Source organism: Callorhinus ursinus, unplaced genomic scaffold (genome assembly GCF_003265705.2).
Source record: "Callorhinus ursinus isolate GAN/ISIS: 27379988/994484 unplaced genomic scaffold, GSC_fseal_2.0 scaffold5, whole genome shotgun sequence".
Lineage (NCBI taxonomy): Eukaryota > Metazoa > Chordata > Mammalia > Carnivora > Otariidae > Callorhinus > Callorhinus ursinus.
The window spans coordinates 82,623,788-82,649,806 of record NW_027397067.1 but is presented as its reverse complement, the minus strand read 5'-3'; the positions used below and the strand labels follow the sequence as shown (position 1 = coordinate 82,649,806).

The 26,019-nt window shown below is 67.0% G+C and overlaps 1 protein-coding gene across 8 annotated transcripts in view; it reads left to right on the top strand.

Annotated features, from left to right (window-relative positions):
• PLEC (plectin) overlaps nucleotides 1-24,191 on the top strand; it is a 55,963-nt gene extending 31,772 nt beyond the window's left edge. For 7 of the 8 annotated variants that reach the window (XM_025871288.2, XM_025871293.2, XM_025871287.2 and 4 more), the window contains exons 2-32: nucleotides 224-285; nucleotides 646-735; nucleotides 1,612-1,689; nucleotides 1,772-1,864; nucleotides 2,689-2,855; nucleotides 3,470-3,585; nucleotides 3,664-3,770; nucleotides 3,854-3,973; nucleotides 4,160-4,255; nucleotides 4,459-4,586; nucleotides 4,837-4,930; nucleotides 5,483-5,637; nucleotides 5,723-6,032; nucleotides 6,120-6,197; nucleotides 6,275-6,436; nucleotides 6,599-6,703; nucleotides 6,946-7,041; nucleotides 7,239-7,364; nucleotides 8,460-8,612; nucleotides 8,692-8,846; nucleotides 8,929-9,055; nucleotides 9,151-9,334; nucleotides 9,721-9,878; nucleotides 9,992-10,170; nucleotides 11,283-11,421; nucleotides 11,512-11,868; nucleotides 11,945-12,028; nucleotides 12,188-12,292; nucleotides 12,393-12,491; nucleotides 13,386-16,766; nucleotides 16,852-24,191. In XM_025871288.2, coding sequence (XP_025727073.2) covers nucleotides 224-285; nucleotides 646-735; nucleotides 1,612-1,689; nucleotides 1,772-1,864; nucleotides 2,689-2,855; nucleotides 3,470-3,585; nucleotides 3,664-3,770; nucleotides 3,854-3,973; nucleotides 4,160-4,255; nucleotides 4,459-4,586; nucleotides 4,837-4,930; nucleotides 5,483-5,637; nucleotides 5,723-6,032; nucleotides 6,120-6,197; nucleotides 6,275-6,436; nucleotides 6,599-6,703; nucleotides 6,946-7,041; nucleotides 7,239-7,364; nucleotides 8,460-8,612; nucleotides 8,692-8,846; nucleotides 8,929-9,055; nucleotides 9,151-9,334; nucleotides 9,721-9,878; nucleotides 9,992-10,170; nucleotides 11,283-11,421; nucleotides 11,512-11,868; nucleotides 11,945-12,028; nucleotides 12,188-12,292; nucleotides 12,393-12,491; nucleotides 13,386-16,766; nucleotides 16,852-23,070 — 13,523 coding nt within the window. In that variant the 3' untranslated portion in view covers nucleotides 23,071-24,191. The remainder of the gene's footprint in view (nucleotides 1-223; nucleotides 286-645; nucleotides 736-1,611; nucleotides 1,690-1,771; nucleotides 1,865-2,688; nucleotides 2,856-3,469; nucleotides 3,586-3,663; nucleotides 3,771-3,853; nucleotides 3,974-4,159; nucleotides 4,256-4,458; nucleotides 4,587-4,836; nucleotides 4,931-5,482; nucleotides 5,638-5,722; nucleotides 6,033-6,119; nucleotides 6,198-6,274; nucleotides 6,437-6,598; nucleotides 6,704-6,945; nucleotides 7,042-7,238; nucleotides 7,365-8,459; nucleotides 8,613-8,691; nucleotides 8,847-8,928; nucleotides 9,056-9,150; nucleotides 9,335-9,720; nucleotides 9,879-9,991; nucleotides 10,171-11,282; nucleotides 11,422-11,511; nucleotides 11,869-11,944; nucleotides 12,029-12,187; nucleotides 12,293-12,392; nucleotides 12,492-13,385; nucleotides 16,767-16,851) is intronic. The other variant, XM_073893368.1, reaches the window with a different exon arrangement.
• Nucleotides 24,192-26,019: the final 1,828 nt, after the last annotated feature.

The following is a 26,019-nucleotide window of genomic DNA, read 5'->3' as shown; positions in this document are numbered from 1 at the left end:
CTCTGGACCCTCCCATCTCCAGAGGGAGACAATAGGGGAGTGAGTGGTGACACCTGTGTGCCTAGCACCCCGGAGCCCCCACTGCAGGGGCAGATGCTGGGTTGCCCTGAATGATTCCGAGGTGCTCTTCAGGCACCACCCACCGTGTCTGCATGGTGGTCACCTCCTGGGGGCCCCTGTGGCTGCTCCCAGGCCTCAGGTCACCTGGCTTTGTCTCTCCCAGATGAACGGGATCGTGTGCAGAAGAAAACCTTCACCAAGTGGGTCAACAAACACCTCATCAAGGTTGGTGGCGTGTGTGCACGTGTGTGCATGCGTGTGCAGGGTCATGGGGTGGAGGAGGGTGCTGCTGGCCCTCCAGCCGAACAAAGGCTGTTTCTACTGTTGGCCTGGGGGCTCACTTTTCATCTCTGAAGCCTGTTATTCTCTCTCTCCTCCCTGCCTCCCCCTCGCTGCTCCTGCCTTCCTCCTCCTTCCTCCCCCTCCTCCTCCTCCGGCCTCTCCTGCTCTGCTCTAGCACTGGAGGGCAGAGGTAGGTGCCTCCGTGGGGGTGGGGCATGTTCTGGGTTAGGGCCTGTCCCCCCTGCCAGGGCCCATTGGTGGCTCTGGGGGACGTGCAGCAGCCCAGTACCTCTGTCCCCACAGGCCCAGAGACACATCAGTGACCTGTATGAAGACCTCCGTGATGGCCACAATCTCATCTCCCTGCTGGAGGTGCTCTCCGGGGACAGCCTGGTGCGTGTACCTGCCCACCTGCCCCCTCTGGGGCCCCGCCCGCCTTTCACCCGAATACCCCTGCCTGCCTTCCTTTCTTGGGGCTTTCCCACACGCCCACTCCACCCACGTCCAGCCTGGCCTCGGCCCCTCCTGTATTTCCCGGCCTGGAGTGTTGGGCCCGGCCTGGTAGTGGGCCGTCCCCCGTGCCTCAGGCTCGCGGCCCTGCTGCTCGATGCGTCGGAGCCCTGACACGGTAACCTCACGCTCTGCTCTGCTTTGGTTTCTCTGCTGCTTGGACTGTGAACCTTGGCCTCTGCCCTTTACCCTTTGCCCTGCTCTGGCCGGGCAGCCAAGAGAGCGGGACGTAATCAGGAGCTCGCGCCTGGTGAGTGGTTGTGCGTGCTGGCTACGGCAGCGCGTGGGCTCCCCGAGACTGGGAGCCCGGCTCACCTGGGGCTGGTGGTCAGTCTGGACCCACCTGTGCCTGGCGCTTGGGCAGGCAGATGGCTGTGCATCCAGCTGCCTGAGGTCTTGCCTGTTGCAATGCCCAGGGCTGGGCCTGGGACCCACCAGGGCTGCTGCCGCTGTCCAGGAGGACCCCTCCCCCAGTGCCCTCCACCCGCGGCTTCCTGGCTATTGTCCCCTCCCACCCCTTCCTTCCTTCCCACAGCCTGGGCCTGGCTGCTGGACTTCCAAAGCCCCTGCTGGGCCTGGCCCTTGGGTCAGTGGCCCCCCTTTTCTAGCTGGGGAGGGTGAAGTGGGGACATGGGAAGACCCTTGGTTGGTTCACTTAGCCCAGATGCCCTGGGGGTTCTGAGGGCAGGCAGGGGCCGCAGCTGGAGGTGGGACCGTGCCTCTGCTCTGGGGGTACTGACCGGCCGGGCCTTTCCACAGCCCCGGGAGAAGGGGAGGATGCGCTTCCACAAGCTGCAGAACGTTCAGATTGCCCTGGACTACCTCCGACACCGCCAGGTGAGACTGCCTGGCTGGCCCCTGGCCCAGGGCCCCTTTCGCCGGCTGGCCACAGGTGAGACTGAGGGGAGTTTGCTCACAGGTGAAGTTGGTGAACATCCGGAACGATGACATCGCTGACGGCAACCCCAAGCTGACCCTCGGCCTGATCTGGACGATCATCCTGCACTTCCAGGTAGAGTCCGGGGGCCGGCCGGCCGTCTGACTGGGTGTATGGCCCAGGAGCCGGGGCCCTTGGCGTCCTGGCCCCATGGGACCTTCCTGCTGGCCCCAGCCTCGATGGCGCCTGTGCCGTGTGCTAGCTGCCTGGCCTGAGGGCTCAGGTCTCTCTGTGAGGCCTGGCTGGGCAGGGCCCCAAGAGCCTCCCTGCACAGGAATGCATTCTCTGTGCGCCGTGCAGCCTCCTGCCCCGGGAGGGTTGTGGAGAAGCACCCGCTGCACTGGCTGACTCATCCGCTGCCCGCCCTGGCTGCACAGGAAGCCACAAATCTAAGAGCTGAGCAGGCAGAGCCTGGCTGGCACGGCAGCTGAGTCACATAGGCTGGCAGGCCGACAGACAGACAGCCGGGGACAGGCAGGCCGCCAGCCAGACCATGCCACCCCCTGGAGACCCCACCCCCATCCTGCAGCCAGAGGGGCCGACCCAGCCCCCACCCCCGCTGGGACAGCCTTTTCTAGGCCTGAGGCTTCTGGGCAGGCGCTGGTGTCCACAGCTGCCCTCCTCGGGCCCACCTTTGGCAACTCAGGGAGGCATCCGTGGTACCCACCATATAATGGTAGCGGGGACTGGGGGCTCTCACTTCTTCCATGGCAGCTGCCGGTGAGAGTGGCCTGGGCTGTGGCACTGATGGGGGAGGGACCCCTGGAGGCCTCACCCTGCCTCAGCTGGCCTGGGGGCTCCTGTGCACCCCGCATCTTGGCGTGGACTCAGATGAGAGGTGGTGGGCACCGGGCAGGGCGCGTGGCTGTGGCTGAGCACTTGCCCGCTGTGTGGGGCAGATCTCCGACATCCAGGTGAGCGGGCAGTCAGAGGACATGACGGCCAAGGAGAAGCTCCTGCTGTGGTCCCAGCGCATGGTGGAGGGTTACCATGGCCTGCGCTGCGACAACTTCACGTCCAGCTGGCGGGACGGCCGTCTCTTCAACGCCATCATTCACCGGCACAAGTATGTGGCCCGGGGCGCCCCAGAGCACCTCAGCCAGGCGGCTTCGAACAAGCTGGGGCAGGAACGGCGGCGGGAGGGGCGTGTGCCCCTGACAGGAACCTGCTGCCCGGGGGACGAGTGCCTGTGCCGGCCCACCCCCACCCTCAGCCCGCCCTCCTCTGCCCAGGGCCTTTCCAGAAGCTTCGCTGGCTTCCTTGAGGCCAGAATGGCCAGTGGGCTGTTGGCTCTCAGAGCCTGGAGCCTCAGCCCCCACGTGGATGCCCCAGAAGGGGCTGGGGCGGCCAGGCCACGGTGGGAACGGCTCTCAGTGGAGCTTTGCCCCCACCCAGTGGGGGCCTGGTGGACAGGGCAGCTGCAGGAATCCTCCAGGGACTAGTAGCTTCTACTTGGTGTCTTCCAGCCTGCGTCTGTGCCCAGTGTAGGCCCCTTGAGCTCCAGGGGTGAGGCCCAAAGTACACAGCATTTGTACGCAGTGTCACATCGGTGGGCGGTATTGGGTGCTCGTGGTGGGTGGTGTAGTTTTCAGGGTGTTTGCAGGTGGAGGAATCTGTGTCCCCGTCCCCATGCTGAGCTGCCCCCTGGGCCTCACTGTCCCTCTGCCCCTCTGCCCACAGGCCCATGCTCATTGATATGAACAAGGTGTATCGTCAGACCAATCTGGAGAACCTGGACCAGGCCTTCTCTGTGGCGGAGCGGGACCTGGGGGTGACACGGCTCCTGGACCCTGAGGGTGTGTGCCCCGTCCCCCCTCCCCGCGCCCCTCCGCTGCCCCTCGCTGGGTGCCTCTGACGCCAGTCCCTCCCTGCAGACGTGGACGTCCCTCAGCCCGACGAGAAGTCCATCATCACCTACGTCTCCTCCCTGTACGACGCTATGCCCCGAGTGCCTGACGTGCAGGATGGCGTGAAGGCCAACGTGAGTGGTGGCTGGCAGCCGGGGGGGCTGGGGAGCCGGGGGAACGGATGGCTGCATGGCCCCTCACACCCGCCCACCTGCAGGAGCTGCAGCTGCGCTGGCAGGAGTACCGGGAGCTGGTGGTCCTGCTGTTACAGTGGATCCGGCACCACACTGCAGCCTTCGAGGAGCGCAGGTTCCCTGCCAGCTTTGAGGAGATTGAGGTGGGCCCAGCCGCTCGCCCCAGCTCCTGCACCCCGTGTGGCCCGGCCGCTCGCCCCAGCTCCTGCACCCCGTGTGGCCCAGGCCGCTCGCCCCAGCTCCTGCACCCCGTGTGGCCCAGGCCGCTCGCCCCAGCTCCTGCACCCCGTGTGGCCCAGGCCTGGCGGCTCACACCTGCTTCTCTGCAGATTTTGTGGTGCCAGTTCCTGAAGTTCAAGGAAACGGAGCTTCCGGCCAAGGAGGCGGACAAGAACCGGTCCAAGGGCATCTACCAGTCCCTGGAGGTGAGGGGGGGTCCTACACAGAGGGGACGGGGGCCATTGCAGAGGTGAGTGAGGCCGTCCACAGGCCTGGAGCCTGGAGGCCCTCTTCAGCAAGCTGGCATGGCCTCGTGGCTGAGCTTCTGGAACCAGGGCTGTTCCAGGTCGGGTGGCTGGGGGGCCTGGGTGGCTTGCCTCCCCCTCTGGAGCTCGGCCCCTGCCCACAGGGTGCGGTGCAAGCAGGCCAGCTCAAGGTGCCCCCCGGCTACCACCCGCTGGACGTGGAGAAGGAGTGGGGCAAGCTGCACGTGGCCATTCTGGAGCGGGAAAAGCAGCTCCGCAGCGAGTTTGAGAGGTGGGCGGGTACAGGGCTGGGGGAGGCAGCTGTGGGGTGGGGCCCCGTGGCAGTGGGAAGCCACCCGAGGGTGAGTCACTGCCTGGGGAGGAAACCACCCCCCAGGCTGGGAATCCCACACTGGGGCCAGCTCCACTGTGGGCCGCAGGCAGCCAGGGAGGCCGCGGCAAGAGGGGTATATATTCTGGAACCCCACGCCTGGTGGGTGCACCCCACTCACGGCGGCTCCCGCGGGTGCTGTGAGCTGCAGGCTGGAGTGTCTTCAGCGTATCGTGAGCAAACTCCAGATGGAGGCTGGGCTGTGTGAGGAGCAGCTGAACCACGCCGACGCCCTGCTGCAGTCGGTGAGGGGAGGGGCAGGGCGAGCAGGGCCACTGGGCAGGGAGGCGGGAGGGAGGCGGCAGGGAGGCGGGAAGAGCCAGGAGCCCGCCACGCCCTGTGGCCATGGGTGGAGAGCAGGCCCCAGCTCCTCTCCTGGTGTGCTGTCAACTCTGATAGATCCCTTTGGGCAGAGCTGGTTTCTGGGCACCAGGCAGGACATACAGGAGGCCAGCGTCCCCGGTTCCAGGCCTGAGAGGCTTGCTGGCCAGAGGGGGTGGTGGGGAGGGCCCCAGGGCCCCACACCCATAGGGCCCAGCAGGGGCGGGGCTGTGAGCCTGGGCAGGAGCTTGTGGAGGGAGAAGCTTAGTCGGGGAGGCTGGGACACAGGAACCTGGGGAGGAAGCCCTGGGGGGTCTGGCCCCTTAGACCTAGCAGAGTTCCTCTGGAGAACCAGGGGCTGGTGCTCTGGCCAGAAGTGCGTATCAGGACCTTGGGCAGGGTGGGGGGCGGGGCAGAGGATGGGCTCTGGAGGCAGCCCGCCTGCAGGCCCTAAGTTGTGGGTACCCCCCGTGCAGGATGTCAGACTGCTGGCAGCAAGCAAGGCGCCCCAGCGGGCAACTGAGGTGGAGCGGGACCTGGACAAGGCAGATGGCATGATCCGGATGCTGTTCAACGATGTGCAGACGCTCAAGGATGGGCGGCACCCCCAGGGAGAGCAGATGTACCGCAGGTGGGCCACGCCCCTTGCTGGGGGGGGGGTCTTGACGCAGCCACATCCCAGCTCATCTCTCCAACGCCCCCCCCACTGTCCCCAGGGTGTACCGCCTGCATGAGCGCCTGGTGGCCATCCGGACCGAGTACAACCTCCGGCTGAAGGCAGGTGTAGCTGCTCCCGTGACCCAGGTGTCGGTGCAGACCACGCAGAGGCGCCCCGAGCTTGAGGACGCCACGCTGCGCTACCTGCAGGACCTGCTGGCCTGGGTGGAGGAGAACCAGCGGCGGGTGGACAGTGCTGAGTGGGGCGGGGACCTGCCCAGTGTGGAGGCCCAGCTGGGCAGCCACCGGGGCCTGCACCAGTCCATCGAGGAGTTCCGGGCCAAGATCGAACGGGCACGAGCTGACGAGGTGCGCGGGCACCCTGAGGCAGGTGGGCAGTGGGGGTGGGGGGTGGACCCTGGCCGCGGTAGGTCTCATGCCTTCCGTCTCCCACAGGGCCAGCTCGCCCCGGCCCCTCGGGGCGCCTCCAGAGACTGCCTGGGCCGGCTGGACCTGCAATACGCCAAGCTCCTGGTGAGTGCTGGCTGCGGCTGGGCTGGGGGTAGGGGCCTGGGAGCAGGGATGGGCTGACAGTTCCTGTCTCCCTGCAGAACTCCTCCAAGGCCCGGCTCCGGTCCCTGGAGAGTCTGCATGGTTTTGTGGCTGCCGCCACCAAGGAGCTGATGTGGCTCAGTGAAAAGGAGGAGGAGGAGGTGGGCTTCGACTGGGGGGAGCACAACTCCAACATGGCCGCCAAGAAGGAGAGCTACTCGGTGAGGCCACCTTCCAGAGTCTTCCAGGACTGGCCTTCCCCCGTTGGGCCCCAGGGTGCTGGCTGGTCTCCCACCGGGAGCCTTGGGGGGCTGCTTACGGGAGACTGATGGACCCTGGTGTGGCCCCGACCCCATTCCTGAGCCCCGCTGCCTCCGTGCCAGGCCCTGATGCGTGAGCTGGAGCTGAAGGAGAAGAAAATCAAGGAGATTCAGAGCACCGGGGATCGGCTGCTACGGGAGGGGCACCCTGCTCGGCCTACAGTGGAGGTGGGGTGGGCTGGGGCCCCTCGTGGCCATGAGGGGGGCAGGCAGAATGTGGGGGACCGCCCGGGGACCCCAGTGGCCATGGGGGGCAGGCAGGATGTGGGGGAGCACCCCAGGCGCCTCGTGGCCATGGGGGAGACTGCCCGGGGACCCCAGTGGCCATGGGGGGCAGGTGGGATGTAGGGGACCGCCCGGGGACCCCAGTGGCCGGCCAGGAGCCTGAGTAGGGTGACTGTGGTGCGTAGTCCTTCCAGGCAGCCTTGCAGACCCAGTGGAGCTGGATGCTTCAGCTGTGCTGCTGCATCGAGGCACACCTAAAGGAGAACACAGCCTATTTCCAGGTGAGAACTGGGCTCCTCCTCCTGGCTCGGCTGCAGCACCCCGAGGAGCCCCAGACCACTCCTGGGGGTGCAAGGCCCCTCCCTGTGTCCCCTTGTGCAGGGCTAAGCAGTTTCTGCACCATCCCGTGGAGCTTGTGTCAGAACCCTCTGCAGCCTGGGGCCCCACCGGCCCCGTGTGACCCCTTCTGACTTCCCAGTTCTTCTCGGACGTGCGGGAGACTGAGGAACAGCTCCGGAAGCTGCAGGAGACCCTCCGCAGGAAGTACACCTGTGACCGCACCATCACTGTCACGCGTCTGGAGGACCTGCTGCAGGACGCCCAGGTGAGTGGACTGCAGGCCTCGGCTGGCCCAGGGCTCTGCAATAACGAGAGGGGTACTGCGGCCTGGAGGGGTGAGGGCAGGTGGCAGTCAGATCCCGGGATGGAACGGGCCCAGGCAGGGGCGGATGTGGCGGTGGTGGGGTTGCAGGGCCAACCGGGAGCCAGGAGGAGCTGGCGCAGCATCTGGGCTGCGCGGCCGTTCGTGACGGTCCCTCTGCGGGTGGAGACACAGCGACGAGCGGGGCTGGGGTGCTGGGGAAGACATGGCGGAGGTCGGCCAGCACCGTGGGACGGGGGTGTGGGGGAGCTGCGAGGTCAGTGGCAGGGTCCTGGAGTGGGGCGGGTGGCTGCCAGAGCGGATGTGAGCTCCCGACACCAGAGCTGCTGACGCCCCGGAGCAAGCAGAGCCCTGGGCCTGCCCCCCCACTGCTGGCCCGCGCAGACCGCCCCATGGCGTCTGGGGCCTGATGTGTGGGGCAAGCACAGTCTGAAGGGCTGCGTAGGGAAGAGAGGCAGCTGGGTATGGCGCCCGTGTGCCCTGGGGCAGGGGAGGGCTTGGCGGGAGTGCTGGCTGGGGGCCCCTGGGGGCAGGAGCGGGGTCAGTGAAGGCTGGAGAGCCGTTTTGGGGGAGGCAGGAGAGATGCAGGCAGTTTCAGGGTAGACTCTGATCGCGGCCGCCGACAGTCCTTACTGGGGTTTGGCCCCTTGGCGGGCAGGACGGGAGGAGACGGATGACCTTCAGCGGAATGAGGACGGTGGAGGAGAGGACATTGGGTGGCCAAGAGCACAGCTGGGGCTCAGGGGCCCTAGGGAGTGGGGGAGCGCGTAGTCTGGGCCAGGAAGGAAGGGGGGTCAGTGGGATCGGTTGGGGGCTAAGCCCTAGGTCGCTGCCCCGGTCACACCTCCTGCTTCCAAGTGCCCAGTCCCATTGTGGCCCAGGGGCAGCAGGAGGGTCCCCTTGATCTTGGGCCAGAGGCAGGGTACCAGGGGGCTTGCTCATTGCCTGGGGCAGGACTGTGGGTCTTCATAGGATCTCATCTAGGCACATGGTGTCTGGACGTTGGACCGTGGTCTCTGAGCCTCCTCTCCCTGGCAGGATGAGAAGGACCGACTGAACGAGTACAGGGCACACCTCTCAGGCCTGGCCAAGCGGGCCAAGGCCATCGTGCAGCTGAAGCCCCGAAACCAAGCCCACCCTGTGCGGGGTCGCGTACCACTGTTGGCTGTGTGTGACTACAAGCAGGTGGAGGTGAGGGCCAGGCTGAGTGGACCGGCACCCTGGGTGGGGGCGGGGCCCGGCCGCTCTGTGACCACTCTGGCTGCCGTAGGTGACCGTGCACAAGGGGGACGAGTGTCAGCTGCTGGGCCCCGCACAGCCATCCCACTGGAAGGTGCTCAGCAGCTCCGGCAGTGAGGCCGCTGTGCCCTCCGTGTGCTTCCTTGTGCCCCCGCCCAACCAGGAGGCCCAGGAGGCCGTCACCAGGTGGGTAGTCCAGGGCTGGCGGCTGGAGTGGGTGCCGTGGGCTGGCGCCCCAACACCTCTGACCGTGCCGCTGACCTGCCAGGCTGGAGGCCCAGCATCAGGCCCTGGTCGTCCTGTGGCACCAGCTGCACGTGGACATGAAGAGTCTCCTGGCCTGGCAGAGCCTCAGCCGCGACATGCAGCTCATCCGCTCTTGGTCCTTGGTCACGGTAAGACTTACTGCAGGGGGCCGCGCTGGGGATGGGGGTGCTTCTAGTGGGCCAGGCGCCCCTTGCCCATGCTCAGCCCTGAGTGCTGCCCGCAGTTCCGGACACTGAAGCCAGAGGAGCAGCGGCAAGCCCTGCGCAGCCTGGAGCTTCACTACCAGGCCTTCCTGCGGGACAGTCAGGATGCCGGCGGCTTCGGGCCTGAGGACCGGCTGCAGGCTGAGCGCGAGTACGGCGCCTGCAGCCGCCATTATCAGCAGCTGCTGCAGAGCATGGAGCAAGGTAGGCGGTGGGCAGGTCCTGGGGTGGGGGGACTGCGGGCAGGCGGGGGGGTGTGGTGGGCAGGTCCCGGGGGGTGGGGATGGTGGGCAGGCCCCTGGGGGGGAGGGGCACTGGGCAGGCCCCGGGGCAAGGGCAGGCCCTGGGGGGAGGTGGCGGGGGGGCGGCGGGCAGGCAGGGGTGGTGGTGGTGGGGGGTGGGCAGGCCGGGGGGCAGGCGGCAGGCAGCCGGGGACGTGGCGGGCAGGCGAGGGGGCAGGTGGCAGCGGGGGGGGGGGCGGGCGGGCCCCGGGGGGGGGGGGGGGGGGGCGGGGGGGAGGGGGGGGGGGGGGCCTGGGGGGGGTGCCCAGGCGGGGGGGGTGCGGCCTCGTGAGCAGGATGTGTCTGCAGGCGTGCAGGAGGAGTCCCGTTGTCAGCGATGCATCTCTGAGCTCAAGGACATCCGGCTGCAGCTGGAGGCCTGCGAGACCCGCACTGTGCATCGCCTGCGACTGCCGCTAGACAAAGAGCCTGCGCGGGAGTGTGCGCAGCGCATTGCTGAGCAGCAGGCAGGCACCTGCCCGGCCCCACTGCCCTCCCTGGCCTGCCCTCCCCAGCCTTCCCAGGGTGCTGAGTGCGGGGCTCCTGAAGTAAGCTTGTTCCCTACTTGGTTTCTCCTCAGAAAGCACAAGCTGAGGTGGATGGGCTGGGCAAGGGTGTCGCCCGGCTCTCTGCCGAGGCCGAGAAGGTCCTGGCCCTGCCCGAGCCGTCACCCGCTGCCCCGACTCTGCGCTCAGAGCTGGAGCTGACCCTGGGCAAGCTGGAGCAGGTCCGCAGCTTGTCTGCCATCTACCTGGAGAAGTGAGTGCACCTGCGGGTGGCTGGGGAGCCGTGATGGTAGGAAGGTTCTGAGCACGGGGTGGGGGGGGCCTGACCACTGTCTGCTGGCAGAGGACAGGCTGGTGGAGGCCAGGAGGAAGGGTTTGCTGAGCGGTCTGGCCAAGAGGTGGGTGTGGACCAGGGTGGTGGTTGTGGATGTGGTCAGAGGGGTCAGCCCTGATGTGCCCTGAAGGTGGAACTTCTTGGTGACCAGACGTGGGAGAGGGGTTTGGTGCAGCTCACCGAGGTGTTGGGCTGTGGGGCCCCGGGGCCCCAGGGCCTGGGGTGTGCAGGCAGGGGAAGGAGACCAAGGAGGAGCAGGGTGAGGAACACCAGAAGGGGGGGGTGGCCCATGGCCAGCGAGGTTCAGACAAGGGGTTTGGCCAGGGTTGGGGGGGGCACTTCTTGGTGGAGGGTGGGCATGAGGAGCTGCAGGGGGCAGGCAGGCGGTAGGGCAGGGGATGAGCAGATCTGAGGCCGAGGTCTTTTCAGGGGGCCAGCAATCCCCCCACCCCCAGTCCATGCTTGTTTCAGTGTGTCCCTGGGGAAAAGCAACCCTTCCCAGGCCCCTTCCTCTGCAGGCCCCTTGCCACCCACCTACAGCACGTACGTTCCAGCATGTACATTCACGTGGTTCAGACTCTTTTGGAAGGATCGTGTGCCATTTTCTGCCCCTTCCCTCAGTCTCGTCACTGGGCTCTGAGGGCCCACGGTCCTTCTATAACGTCTGTGGTGTAAATAGCACATCCAAATGTTAGCTTTTCCTTTTTTTTACAAAGCCAGATTTGTCAGGAATGTCATTATCTGGTTCAGGGTGTCACCCCTTATCCAGTCTTGGGCCTGGAAGGCTGAGAGCTTCTCCTAGGCTCTGGGGGCGGCAGACTGAGGATCTCTTCTGCTGTTTTTCTGGACAGCACAGCTGTCTCCAGAACTCAGTCCAGAGCTGAAGTGTCCCCAGGTCCCAGAGGTCGCCAACCACCCTCTCCCCGAGGCTTCTGTTCTCCCTGACGCCCGGACTGCAGGCATCAGCCGAGCACCAGGGTTCTGGTTCCTTGCATGGGACTTGGTGTCGCTCAGCCCCGTTCTCCCCGCAGGCTCAAGACCATCAGTCTGGTGATCCGTAGCACACAGGGGGCGGAGGAAGTGCTCAAGGCACACGAGGAGCAGCTCAAGGAGGCCCAGGCCGTGCCTGCCACCCTCCCAGAGCTTGAGGCCACCAAGGCCGCGCTGAAGGTACTGCGGGGCCTGGGCCTCGCCATGAGGGCAGGGGCTCTGGGGACCAGAGGCGGGGCCCTGGGGCTGAGACCGCACCTGCCTCTGCAGAAACTCCGGGTCCAGGCAGAAGCACAGCAGCCCGTGTTTGACGCCCTGCGGGACGAGTTGAGGGGGGCTCAGGAGGTGGGTGAGCGGTTGCAGCGGCAGCATGGCGAGCGGGACGTGGACATGGAACGCTGGCGCGAGCGGGTTGCCCCACTGCTGGAGCGCTGGCAGGCCGTGCTGGCCCAGACCGACGTGAGGCAGCGCGAGCTTGAACAGCTGGGCCGCCAGCTTCGTTACTACCGTGAGAGCGCGGATCCCCTGGATGCCTGGCTGCAGGACGCCAAGCAGCGACAGGAGCAGATCCAGACCGTGCCTCTGGCTGACAGCCGGGCCGTGCGGGAGCAGCTGCGGCAGGAGAAGGTGAGTGCGGGCTGGGCCCCAGGGGCGGGGGGCGGGGGGCCGCGCCCTGTGGCCGCTGACCGCCCTCCCCTCCCAGGCCCTGCTGGAGGAAATCGAGCGGCAAGGGGAAAAGGTGGAGGAGTGCCAGCGCCTCGCGAAGCAGTACATCAATGCCATCAAGGTGAGGCTCCCGGGTTTCCTGCTACCCTCGTGGAGGCTGGCCTCTCTCCTTGAGAGGAGGTGCCCCCAAGCCCAGGCCACCCTGTTGAAAGCCTGGGGCACATTCAGGCGCAGAGTGAGCGGAACGCAAAGGTGGTGGCTGACTGTCGTGTCTTCACAGGATTATGAGCTCCAGCTGGTCACGTACAAGGCACAGCTGGAACCGGTGGCCTCCCCAGCCAAGAAGCCCAAGGTCCAGTCTGGGTCTGAGAGCATCATCCAGGAGGTAGGGCCGGGGGTGGGGCTGGTGGGCTGCCTGGGGTGTGTGGGCCCTAGGGCTTAAGGCAGGCCTGACCCTGGCTGCCTCCTCCCTCCCACCCCCCCAGTATGTAGACCTGCGCACAAGGTATAGCGAACTGACCACACTCACAAGTCAGTACATCAAGTTCATCAGCGAGACTCTGCGGCGCATGGAGGAGGAGGAGGTATGGCCTGTTGGGGGTGGGAGTGTAATTCTCCTGCCCACCCCCGCCCCCAAGATGCTGCCCCTGGGAACCTCTCTGAGACCACTGAGTCCAGCTCTGCCCCCTCCCCTGCAGCACGGCCTGCCCCACCTTGGCCTGGCGCTGCACTGCTCTCCCCACGGTGGCTGGCACCTCCTCTTTCTCCCTTGTTGGCACGTGCCCCCGACCAGGTGTCCTCCTGGCTCGCTCGTGTGTGTTCCTCCTTGGGATTCCATGCAGCCTCTCCGCTCGGCCACTTGCTCTGGAAGAGCTGAGGAGTAGGAGATCATGAGGGCTGGGGAGGGAGGGTCCCAGGTGGCTCCCTGTCCTGTTCCTCCTGCTTCTTGGTGGGCTCGCCGTCTGGCCTACCTGCAGCCTCCTCTCTGCAGGCTTGCAGTCCCTCAGGGCTGCACTGCTGCGTCACGCTGGATGGCCTGCCCTGCCGTGCTGCAGGAACGGGCCTAGGCCAGGGAGAGGGGCCCTGTGGCCAGAGCCAGGCCAGCAGGTGCCCAGCGGGGCACGGGCAGGGCTGGGTGGTGGGCGCGGCTCGCACGCCCTGCGAACTGCCTGCTTTGCTCTCTCTCTCTCTCCCTGTCTCCATGGCCTGTCTGCGGGAAGAGGGGAGGACGCCTGGGCCTCCTTCCCCAGGCTGGTGAGCATGGTGGGGCCAGGCTGCGCTCACTGCCCTGAGTGCCCTGGGCGGGTGCACGCTGTCTCCTTCGGCCGGGCTGTGACCTCTGTCGTTCCCCGCCCCCGCCCCCCGCCCCGCGCTGTCGGAGTTAACTGTGGTGGTGCCGTGTCCTGTGCGTGCCCGGCGGCCCGCTCCGTGCTCACCGCTCTCTCCGGTTCTCTTCCCCCACCCGGCCGTGGCCACAGAGGCTGGCTGAGCAGCAGCGGGCAGAGGAGCGGGAGCGGCTGGCCCAGGTGGAGGCCGCGCTGGAGAAGCAGCGGCAGCTGGCCGAGGCGCACGCCCAGGCGAAGGCACAGGCCGAGCGCGAGGCCCAGGAGCTGCAGCGGCGCATGCAGGAGGAGGTGGCGCGGCGGGAGGAGGCGGCGGTGGACGCGCAGCAGCAGAAGCGGAGCATTCAGGAGGAACTGCAGCACTTGCGGCAGAGCTCGGAGGCTGAGATCCAGGCGAAGGCCCGGCAGGTGGAGGCGGCCGAACGCAGCCGGCTGCGCATCGAGGAGGAGATCCGCGTGGTGCGCCTGCAGCTGGAGGCCACCGAGCGCCAGCGTGGCGGGGCAGAGGGCGAGCTGCAGGCCCTGCGTGCGCGGGCGGAGGAGGCCGAGGCACAGAAGCGGCAGGCGCAGGAGGAGGCGGAGCGCTTGCGACGGCAGGTGCAGGACGAGAGCCAACGCAAGCGGCAGGCGGAGGCCGAGCTGGCCCTGCGCGTCAAGGCGGAGGCCGAAGCGGCCCGGGAAAAGCAGCGGGCCCTGCAGGCGCTGGAGGAGCTGCGCCTCCAGGCGGAGGAAGCGGAGCGGCGCCTCCGGCAGGCGGAGGCCGAACGGGCGCGCCAAGTGCAGTTGGCCCTGGAGACGGCGCAGCGCAGCGCCGAGGTGGAGCTGCAGAGCAAACGCGCCTCCTTCGCAGAGAAGACGGCACAGCTGGAGCGCACCCTGCAGGAAGAGCACGTGGCAGTGGCGCAGCTGCGGGAGGAGGCCGCGCGGCAGGCGCAGCGGCAGGCCGAGGCGGAGCGCGCCCGGGAGGAGGCCGAGCGGGAGCTGGAGCACTGGCGGCTGAAGGCCAATGAGGCGCTGCGCCTGCGGCTGCAGGCGGAAGAAGTGGCACAGCAGAAAAGCCTGGCGCAGGCAGAGGCGGAACAGCAGAAGGAGGAGGCAGAGCGCGAGGCCCGGCGCCGCGGCAAGGCGGAGGAGCAGGCCGTGCGGCAGCGGGAGATGGCTGAGCAGGAGCTGGAGAAGCAGCGGCAGCTGGCGGAGGGCACCGCCCAGCAGCGCCTGGCGGCGGAGCAGGAGCTGATCCGGTTGCGGGCTGGCACGGAGCAGGGGGAGCAGCAGCGACAGCTGCTGGAGGAGGCGCTGGCGCGGCTGCAGTGCGAGGCGACCGCGGCTGCGCAGAAGCGCCAGGAGCTGGAGGCGGAGCTGGCGATGGTGCGCGCGGAGATGGAGGTGCTGCTGGCCAGCAAGGCGCGGGCCGAGGAGGAGTCGCGCTCCACCAGCGAGAAGTCCAAGCAGAGGCTGGAGGCCGAGGCCAGCCGCTTCCGCGAGCTGGCCGAGGAGGCTGCCCGCCTGCGCGCCCTGGCCGAGGAGACCAAGCGGCAGCGCCAGCTGGCTGAGGAGGATGCGGCGCAGCAGCGGGCCGAGGCGGAGCGGGTGCTGGCTGAGAAGTTGGCCGCCATCAGTGAGGCCACGCGGCTCAAGACCGAGGCGGAGATCGCGCTCAAGGAGAAGGAGGCGGAGAACGAGCGTCTGCGGCGGCTGGCGGAGGACGAGGCCTTCCAGCGGCGGCGGCTGGAGGAGCAGGCAGCCCAGCACAAGGCGGACATCGAGGAGCGGCTGATGCAGCTGCGCAAGGCGTCCGACAGCGAGCTGGAGCGACAGAAGGGGCTGGTGGAGGACACGCTGCGGCAGCGGCGGCAGGTGGAGGAGGAGATCCTGGCCCTCAAGGCGAGCTTTGAGAAGGCAGCTGCCGGCAAGGCGGAGCTGGAGCTGGAGCTGGGGCGCATCCGCAGCAACGCCGAGGACACGCTGCGCAGCAAGGAGCAGGCTGAGAGGGAGGCTGCGCGGCAGCGGCAGCTGGCGGCGGAGGAGGAACAGCGGCGCCGCGAGGCTGAGGAGCGCGTGCAGAAGAGCTTGGTGGCGGAGGAGGAGGCCGCGCGGCAGCGCAAGTTGGCACTGGAGGAGGTGGAGCGGCTCAAGGCCAAGGTGGAGGAGGCGCGGCGCCTGCGCGAGCGGGCGGAGCAGGAGTCCGCGCGGCAGCTGCAGCTGGCCCAGGAGGCTGCCCAGAAGCGGCTGCAGGCGGAGGAGAAGGCGCACGCCTTTGCAGTGCAGCAGAAGGAACAGGAGCTGCAGCAGACGCTCCAGCAGGAGCAGAGCATGCTGGAGCGGCTGCGCGGCGAGGCAGAGGCCGCGCGGCGGGCGGCCGAGGAGGCGGAGGAGGCCCGGGAGCGCGCCGAGGGGGAGGCGGCGCAGTCCCGGCAGCAGGTGGAAGAGGCCGAGCGGCTGAAGCAGTTGGCGGAAGAGCAGGCACGGGCCCGGGCGCAGGCGCAGGCCGCCGCGGAGAAGCTGCGCAAGGAGGCAGAGCAGGAGGCAGCCCGGCGGGCGCAGGCCGAGCAGGCGGCCTTGAAGCAGAAGCAGGCGGCCGATGCCGAGATGGAAAAGCACAAGAAGTTTGCGGAGCAGACTCTGCGGCAGAAGGCGCAGGTGGAGCAGGAACTGACCGCCCTGCGGCTGCAGCTGGAGGAGACTGACCACCAGAAGGGCATCTTGGACGAGGAGCTGCAGCGGCTGAAGGCGGAGGTGACGGAGGCGGCCCGGCAGCGCAGCCAGGTGGAGGAGGAGCTCTTCTCTGTGCGCGTACAGATGGAGGAGCTGAGCAAGCTCAAGGCGCGCATCGAGGCGGAGAACCGCGCGCTCATTCTGCGTGACAAGGACAACACCCAGCGCTTCCTGCAAGAAGAGGCTGAGAAGATGAAGCAGGTTGCGGAGGAGGCCGCCCGGCTGAGCGTGGCAGTCCAGGAGGCAGCCCGGCTGCGGCAGCTGGCTGAGGAGGACCTGGCGCAACAGCGGGCTCTGGCTGAAAAGATGCTCAAGGAGAAGATGCAGGCAGTGCAGGAGGCTACGCGCCTCAAGGCCGAAGCGGAGCTGCTGCAGCGGCAGAAGGAGCTTGCGCAGGAGCAGGCCCGGCAGCTGCAGGAGGACAAGGAGCAGATGGCGCAGCAGCTGGTGCAGGAGACACAGGGCTTCCAGCGGACTTTGGAGCTGGAGCGGCAGCGGCAGCTGGAGATGAGCGCTGAGGCTGAGCGCCTCAAGCTTCGCGTGGCCGAGATGAGCCGGGCGCAGGCCCGTGCCGAGGAGGATGCCCAGCGCTTCCGCAGACAGGCCGAGGAGATCGGCGAGAAGCTGCACCGCACTGAGCTCGCCACGCAGGAGAAGGTGACACTGGTACACACACTTGAGGTCCAGCGGCAGCAGAGTGACCATGATGCCGAGCGCCTCCGAGTGGCCATCGCTGAGCTGGAGCGAGAGAAGGAGAAGCTCCAGGAGGAGGCTACGTTGCTGCAGCAGAAATCCGAGGAGGTACCGGCCCGCCCTCCACGAGCAAGTGGGTGGGCCCGGGTGGGGGCCCCCGACGTCCCTGACTGTCCCTCTCTCCTCTCTCCAGATGCAGGTGGTGCAGCAGGAGCAGCTGCTGCAGGAGACGCGGGCGCTGCAGCAGAGCTTCCTGTCGGAGAAGGACCGACTGCTGCAGCGGGAGCACTCCATCGAGCGGGAGAAGGCCAAGCTGGAGCAGCTCTTCCAGGACGAGGTGGCCAAGGCGCAGCAGCTGCGTGAGGAGCAGCAGCGGCAGCAGCAGCAGATGGCGCAGGAGAGGGAGCGGCTGGTGGCCAGCATGGAGGAGGCCCGGCAGCGCCAGCGCGACGCGGAGGAGGGTGTGCGGCGCAAGCAGGAGGAGCTGCAGCAACTGGAGCAGCAACGGCAGCAGCAGGAGAAGCTGCTGGCCGAGGAGAACCGGCGGCTGCGCGAGCGGCTGCAGCGCCTGGAGGAGGAGCACCGGGCCGCGGTGGCGCATTCCGAGGAGATCGCTGCCTTGCAGGCCGTGACCACCAAAGCCCTGCCCAATGGCCGGGACGCGCCTGATGGCCCGACTGCAGAGGCGGAGCCCGAGCACGCGTTTGACGGGCTGCGGCAGAAGGTGCCGGCCCAGCGGCTGCAGGAGGTTGGCATCCTGAGCTCAGAGGAGCTGCAGGGGCTGGCTGAAGGTCACACGACAGTGGCCGAGCTTGCCCAGCGGGAGGACGTGCGCCGGTACCTGCAGGGCCACAGTGGCATTGCCGGGCTGCTGCTGAAGCCCGCCAATGAGAAGCTGAGCGTCTATGCGGCCCTCCAGCGGCAGCTGCTGAGCCCAGGCACGGCACTCATCCTGCTCGAGGCTCAGGCCGCCTCAGGCTTCCTCCTGGACCCCGTGCGGAACCGGCGGCTGACTGTCAACGAGGCCGTGAAGGAAGGCGTGGTGGGCCCCGAGCTGCATCACAAGCTGCTGTCGGCCGAGCGCGCCGTCACCGGCTACAAGGACCCCTACACCGGGCGGCAGATCTCCCTCTTCCAGGCCATGAAGAAGGACCTCATCGTCCGCGACCACGGCATCCGCCTGCTGGAGGCCCAGATCGCCACGGGCGGCATCATCGACCCCGTGCACAGCCACCGCGTGCCCGTGGACGTGGCCTACCAGCGCGGCTACTTTGACGAGGAGATGAACCGCATCCTGGCGGACCCGAGCGACGACACCAAAGGCTTCTTCGACCCCAACACGCACGAGAACCTCACGTACCTACAGCTGCTGGAGCGCTGTGTGGAGGACCCCGAGACGGGGCTGCGCCTGCTGCCCCTCACCGATCAGGCTGCCAGGGGCGGTGAGCTGGTCTACACAGACTCGGAGGCTCGGGACGTGTTCGAGAAAGCCACCGTGTCCGCACCATTCGGCAAGTTCCGGGGCAGGACGGTGACCATCTGGGAGCTCATCAACTCCGAATACTTTACGGCAGAGCAGCGGCGGGACCTACTGCGGCAGTTTCGCACAGGCAAGGTCACCGTGGAGAAGATCATAAAGATCGTCATCACCGTGGTGGAGGAGCACGAGCAGAAGAACCAGCTCTGCTTCGAGGGCCTGCGCGCCCTAGTGCCCGCCGCCGAGCTGCTGGAGAGCGGGGTCATCAACCGCGACCTCTACCACCAGCTGCAGCGGGGCGAGCGCTCAGTGCGAGAGGTGGCGGAGGTGGGTGCCGTGCGGCGGGCTCTGCGGGGCGCCAACGTCATTGCAGGTGTGTGGCTGGAGGAGGCGGGGCAGAAGCTGAGCATCTACGAGGCCCTGAAGAAAGACCTTCTGCCTCCAGAGGCAGCCGTGGCTCTCTTGGAGGCTCAGGCCGGCACCGGCCACATCATTGACCCTGCCACGAGCGCCCGGCTCACCGTGGACGAGGCAGTGCGTGCCGGCCTGGTGGGGCCTGAGCTGCATGAGAAGCTGCTGTCAGCTGAGAAGGCCGTCACCGGCTACAAGGACCCCTACTCGGGGCAGAGTGTCTCTCTGTTCCAGGCCCTGAAGAAGGGCCTCATCCCCAGGGAGCAGGGCCTGCGTCTGCTCGATGCCCAGTTGTCCACAGGTGGCATCGTGGACCCGAGCAAGAGCCTCCGTGTGCCCGTGGACGTTGCCTGTGCCCGGGGCTATCTGGACGAGGAGACTAGCCAAGCCCTGTCGGCCCCCAGAGATGAAGCCAAGACCTACCGCGACCCCGGGTCGCAGGAGCCAGTCACCTACAGCCAGCTCCAGCAGCAGTGCCGGCCCGACCAGTTGACAGAGCTGAGCCTGCTGCCGCTCTCGGAGAAGGCCGCCCAGGCCCGGCGCGAGGGGCTCTACTCCGAGCTGCAGGCCCGTGAGACGTTTCAGAACACTGCTGTGGAGGTACCTGTGGGCAGCTTCAAGGGCAGGACGGTGACGGTGTGGGAGCTGCTCAGCTCCGAGTACTTCACGGTGGAGCAGAGAGAGGAGCTGCTGCGGCAGTTTCGGACGGGCACGGTCACCGTGGAGAAGATCATCAAGATCCTCATCACCATCGTGGAAGAGGTTGAGACTGTGCGGCAGGAGAGGCTGTCTTTCAGTGGCCTCCGTGCTCCAGTGCCAGCCAGCGAGCTCGTGGCCTCCGGGGTCCTCAGCAGGACCCAGTTTGAGCAGCTCAAGGACGGCAAGACCTCGGTGAAGGACCTGTCGGAGCTGAGCTCCGTGAGGACGCTGCTACAAGGTAGCGGGTGCCTGGCCGGCATCTACCTGGAGGACTCCAAGGAGAAGGTGACGATCTACCAGGCCATGCAGCGAGGCCTGCTCAGGCCCAGCACGGCCACTCTCCTGCTTGAGGCCCAGGCGGCTACCGGCTTTCTGGTGGACCCCGTGCGGAACCAGCGCTTGTATGTCCACGAGGCCGTGAAGGCAGGTGTCGTGGGGCCCGAGCTGCACGAGAAGCTGCTGTCGGCCGAGAAGGCCGTCACCGGCTACAAGGACCCCTACTCGGGCAGCACCATCTCCCTCTTCCAGGCCATGAAGAAGGGCTTGGTCCTTAGGGACCACGGCATCCGCCTGCTGGAGGCCCAGATCGCCACGGGCGGCATCATCGACCCCGTGCACAGCCACCGGCTGCCCGTGGAGGTGGCCTACCAGCGCGGCTACTTCGACGAGGAGATGAACCGCGTCCTGGCGGACCCGAGCGACGACACCAAGGGCTTCTTCGACCCCAACACGCACGAGAACCTCACGTACCTGCAGCTGCTGGAGCGCTGTGTGGAGGACCCCGAGACGGGGCTGCGCCTGCTGCCGCTGAAAGGCTCTGAGAAGGCAGAGGTGGTGGAGACCACGCAGCTGTACACCGAGGAGGAGACCCGTAGGGCATTCGAGGAGACGCAGATCGACATTCCAGGCGGCGGCGGCCGCGGCGGCTCCACCATGTCTTTGTGGGAGGTGATGCAATCGGACCTGATCCCAGAGGAGCAGCGCACCCGGCTCATGGCTGACTTCCAGGCCGGCCGGGTGACCAAGGAGCGCATGATCATCATCATCATCGAGATCATCGAGAAGACCGAGATCGTGCGCCAGCAGAATCTGGCTTCCTACGACTACATCCGCCGCCGCCTCACTGCTGAGGACCTCTATGAGGCCCGGATCATCTCCCGCGAGACCTATAGCCTCCTCCGGGAGGGCGCCAAGAGCCTCCGAGAGGTGCTGGAGGAGGAGTCGGCTTCGCGCTACCTCTACGGCACAGGTTGTGTGGCTGGCGTCTACCTGCCAGGCTCTAGGCAGACACTCACCATATACCAGGCCCTCAAGAAGGGACTGCTGAGTGCCGAGGTGGCCCGCTTCCTGCTGGAGGCACAGGCGGCCACGGGCTTCCTCCTGGAGCCCGTGAAGGGCGAGCGGCTGACCGTGGACGAAGCTGTGCGGAAGGGCCTGGTGGGCCCCGAGCTGCACGACCGGCTGCTCTCGGCGGAGCGGGCTGTGACCGGCTACCGCGACCCCTATACGGAGCAGACGATCTCGCTCTTCCAGGCCATGAAGAAGGACCTGATCCCTGCAGAGGAGGCCCTGCGGCTGCTGGATGCCCAGCTGGCCACGGGCGGCATCGTGGACCCACGCCTGGGCTTTCATCTCCCCCTGGAGGTGGCCTACCAGCGTGGCTACCTCCACAAGGACACGTACGACCAGCTGTCAGAGCCCAGCGAGGTGCGCAGCTACCTGGACCCCTGCACAGACGAGCGTCTCAGCTACACACAGCTGCTTCGGAGGTGCCGCCGCCATGAGACCAGCGGCCAGCTCCTCCTGCCCCTTTCAGACGCCCGCAAGCTGACCTTCCGCGGCCTGCGCAAGCAGATCACAGTGGAGGAGCTGGTGCGCTCGCAGATCATGGACGAGGCCACGGCGCTGCAGCTGCAGGAAGGCCTGACTTCTGTGGAGGAGGTCACCAAGAACCTGCAGAAGTTTCTCGAGGGCACCAGCTGCATTGCCGGCGTCTTCGTGGATGCCACCAAGGAGCGGCTGTCAGTGTACCAAGCCATGAAGAAGGGCATCATCCGCCCTGGCACGGCCTTCGAGCTCCTGGAGGCACAGGCGGCCACTGGCTACGTCATCGACCCCATCAAGGGGCTCAAGCTGACTGTGGAGGAGGCTGTGCGCATGGGCATTGTGGGCCCCGAGTTCAAGGACAAACTGCTGTCAGCAGAGCGTGCGGTCATCGGCTACAAGGACCCCTACTCCGGGAAGCTCATCTCTCTCTTCCAGGCCATGAAGAAGGGCCTGATCCTGAAGGACCACGGCATCCGCCTGCTGGAGGCCCAGATCGCCACGGGCGGCATCATCGACCCCGAGGAGAGCCACCGGCTGCCCGTGGACGTGGCCTACCAGCGCGGCCTCTTCGACGAGGAGATGAATGAGATCCTGGCGGACCCGAGCGACGACACCAAGGGCTTCTTCGACCCCAACACAGAGGAGAATCTCACGTACCTGCAGCTGATGGAGCGCTGCATCACGGACCCCCAGACGGGCCTGTGCCTGCTGCCCTTGAAGGAGAGGAAGCGGGAGCGGAAGACGTCCTCCAAGTCCTCGGTGCGCAAGCGCCGCGTGGTGATCGTGGACCCGGAGACGGGCAAGGAGATGTCTGTGTACGAGGCCTACCGCAAGGGCCTCATCGACCACCAGACGTACCTGGAGCTGTCCGAGCAGGAGTGCGAGTGGGAGGAGATCACCATCTCCTCCTCGGACGGCGTGGTCAAGTCCATGATTATCGACCGCCGCTCGGGCCGCCAGTACGACATCGACGAGGCCATCGCCAGGAACCTGATCGACCGCTCGGCGCTGGACCAGTACCGCGCCGGCACGCTCTCCATCACGGAGTTCGCAGACATGCTCTCGGGCAACGCCGGCGGCTTCCGCTCGCGCTCGTCCTCCGTGGGGTCCTCCTCGTCCTATCCCATCAGCCCTGCTGCCTCCAGGACCCAGGGGGCCTCCTGGTCGGACCCCACGGAGGAGACGGGCCCCGTGGCCGGCATCCTGGACACGGAGACGCTGGAGAAGGTGTCCATCACGGAGGCCATGCACCGCAACCTGGTGGACAACATCACGGGGCAGCGGCTGCTGGAGGCCCAGGCCTGCACGGGGGGCATCATCGACCCCAGCACCGGCGAGCGCTTCCCCGTCACGGACGCTGTCAACAAGGGCCTGGTGGACAAGATCATGGTGGACCGCATCAACCTGGCTCAGAAAGCCTTCTGCGGCTTCGAGGACCCGCGCACCAAGACCAAGATGTCGGCCGCTCAGGCCCTGAAGAAGGGCTGGCTCTATTACGAGGCGGGCCAGCGGTTTCTGGAGGTGCAGTACCTGACCGGCGGCCTGATCGAGCCCGATGCCCCAGGCCGTGTGCCCCTGGATGATGCCCTGCAGCGCGGCATGGTGGATGCCCGAACCGCCCAGAAGCTGCGAGACGTGGGCGCCTACTCCAAGTACCTCACCTGCCCCAAGACCAAGCTCAAGATCTCCTATAAGGACGCGCTGGACCGCAGCATGGTGGAGGAGGGCACGGGGCTGCGGCTGCTGGAGGCCGCCGCCCAGTCCAGCAAGGGCTACTACAGCCCCTACAGCGTCAGCGGCTCGGGCTCCACGGCCGGTTCACGCTCTGGCTCGCGCACTGGTTCCCGGGCTGGTTCCCGCCGAGGGAGCTTTGATGCCACCAGCTCTGGCTTTTCCATGACCTTCTCTTCGTCCTCCTACTCTTCCTCAGGCTATGGCCGCCGCTACGCCTCAGGGCCTGCGCCCTCCCTGGGGGGCCCCGAGTCTGCAGTGGCCTGATCCGCTGCCCGCACCCTGCCCTCCCGCTCTGCATGTGGCCAGGTTCCCTGCCCAGGCGTTGGGGTCTTTCGTGTCTAAAGGTGTCTTCCTCCCAAGCGGTGCCTAAAGTTTAACCAAAAAAAACCGGACTAACGTATTAATATGTTTGCTGTCCAGACAGCCTGTGTCTTGGGGGATGGGGCCGGTCCAGCCCCTCGGACCGCCTCATCCTGCAGGCCTCCCTGCTCCTGTCTACCTGCCACTCACCACAGCCAGGTGCCTTGGAGGGTCCCAAGCCAGGCCCCCAGCCCAGCCCTCCTGTCTTCAGGGAGGGTTTTGTCTGGGCCGGGTTCCCCCAGCCCTGCTCGCTGGGCTCCCTGACACCCAATCAGCGGTCCTAACTGCTCGGGGAAGCAGGGGTCGGCCCCCATCATGAGCAGAGCCCTCAGGACCAGCTTTCTTTTCTGTTTCCAGGACTGACTTTAGCGCTCAGCGGGCCTTATTGGGGAGGGCGGGGGGGGTCCTGGGTCAGCCATCTCGTCCCGCCTGCCCGGAGAAGCACCTTCCCCACGGGAAGATGAGGGTCCAGTCTACAGAGCCAGCTGGCCCCTGCCACGCTGCGGACTCTGCCCCCAGCCCCTGACACTCTGCCAAGACCCCAGGCCTCTGGCTTCTGCCTTCCAGCCTCAGCCCCCTAGTAAGTGCCTTCAGTGTCCTCCCTCCCACCCCAGGCCCCGAGGACCCAGATCTGGGGTGGGAGGTAGACCCTCTGGTGAGACTCCCCACGGCCCAGCTCTCGGGCACGCCGGCCCCAGGCCAGGCTGGGGGTGGCTGGGGCTTCTGCAGGACTCTGCTCCCCTGTGGCCCCACCCTGGGTGCTTCCTGCCTGTCTCTTCAAGGGAGACTGCTCCCTCTGTTTGGTCCTGGGGACGGGCCGCCCAGCCCAGGCCCAGCCCCTCCTGTCCCACCTTGGTGCCCCGCCCCCCGCCTCCACCCTCTGACTAAGCTTTGCATGTTTCACTAACCCAGGCAGGCGGCGGGTGGAGGCACCAGGCTTCCGGCTGCCTCTGTGAGGGCAGAACACTAACCCGACCATGGGTGGGTCTGCAGTGCTCACCCCAATAAAAGCAATTCCAACCTTCCTATGCGTCCTGCCTTGCTTTTTTGTTCTGGGGTCCAGTGTGCGTTGGGGTCGGGTGGAAGCTGCTGCCTTAGGCTCGGAGCTTGGCCAGGGGCAGAGGAGCAGGGCCTCAGGGAAGATGCTGGCCTGAGGCTGCATGTCTCAGGGAAGAGAGAGCCAGACTGAGCAGCGGCCTGGTGGAGGCCAGCCCTCTGAGGCCTGCTCCGGGAGGTCCCTCAGCCCCTGCCGCTGGTCCCGCCGGCCTCCTGACACTGTGCCAGGCCCCTAAGACTCCGTTCATGGCTGCAACTTATCTCTGAGGCCGGGGCTCCATGCTCCTGTATCAGCTAACTCTGGCTGCGCGCCCCCGTGGTCCATCGTTTGGAGGGAGCAGATTACCGCACAGCTAAGTTGGTTCCTGTTGGCAAAGGGTGACGCTCCAGAGGCAGATGCGGTCGTGAGTCTCAGCAGCTGGGCCTCTGCTGCAGCCTGTCCACCCCTGTCCCTCCAGGTCCACACAGCGCCCCTCACACCTGCTGGAGCCCAGCTTCCCAGGTTCTTTCTGGAAAACCTACGAGAGCAAGGTTGAGTGGGGCCGACTACAGCCCCACTGAGCCACTGGCCCTGAGGCTGTGACCGATGCTCATCTGCCTGCTTTGCCCAGAGTGGGGGCAGCTGACCGAGAGCCCCGTCCCTGGGGGTCTGAATCCTGGTGACCGGGTCCTTGTCAGGCTCTGCTCTTCCAGTTACAACGGCCGTGGAAATACCAGATGCCATGACAGGGCCGTCCCTGCCACGGTGGCCCCCGTTGACTGCTGGGCTCCTGCAAGGAGCTGCCGTGGCCAGGTGGCAGCCACAGAGAGCCAAGTGAGTGGGACACTTGTCACTGTGCCCTGGGTGGCGGTTCCTGGGCACTGACCCTCCTGGGAGCCAGGACTGGTGGTTTCTCACAGCCTACTGTCGCAGGCCCGAGAAGCGCACATGCCCCGGTGGGTCCCTGGGAGCGTGGTGGGTGGGCCACTTCTACTCCTTGGTTCCCAGACCCAGACAGCCCGGCTACTGGGACCTTCGACTCGAGGAAATAGCCACGTCCTGGGCTGTAGTCCTGGGTGGCGTCCAACCTTCTGCCAGGCCAGCTGCGTCTGAGGGGTGGTATCCTGGGTGGTGCTGGGCCCTGCTGTACACCCTTGCTGGAAGGGGGTGTGAGCGCCGGGGCTGCGTCCCACAGAAGTGCACACTAACGGCTGAGACCGAAGCGCCGGGAGCACAAGTCCGAGGTGAAGAATCCCCACTGAGCTGCTGGCTGGTGTTGGTCTGGGGTCTCTGCAGCGGGGGGCTGAGGGGCAGCGTCACACATGAGGCACCAGAGCGGCTGGGCTGGCCTGGGAGAGGAACCTGTCTGCTCCTGGGCCACTTGGGTTGTGAGCCTGCGTGGGAGCCCTGGCGGCCAGTGTCCACCTGCTAAGCCATCCTGCCCACTGGTGGCTCAGCGGATGTGGGCACGCGGCACAAGACCAGGATCCCTGTGCCCATCAGCACCTCCTTCCCCCAGGCCCCTGTCCCAGCCCCTCGGGCCCTGGGGAGCCCGCCACGCCATTCCCCCACCCCGCCCAGCCGCAAGTCCCCGTGGGCCCCGACCGTGAGCTGCTCTCCATCCCAGTGTGGCAGCCACTCAGGCCAGGCATTTCCCTCATGGCTCCCGAGCAGGGCTGTGGTCTGGAGGGCCCAGCGTACCGTGCCCGCCCTTGTGAACCAGGCACAGGCTTGGCCTCTAACACCTCACCACTGGGAGCCTCCCCAAGGCCTAGTGTGGCTGTGGTGGGTGACAGGGTCTGGGCCGCCCGCCCAGG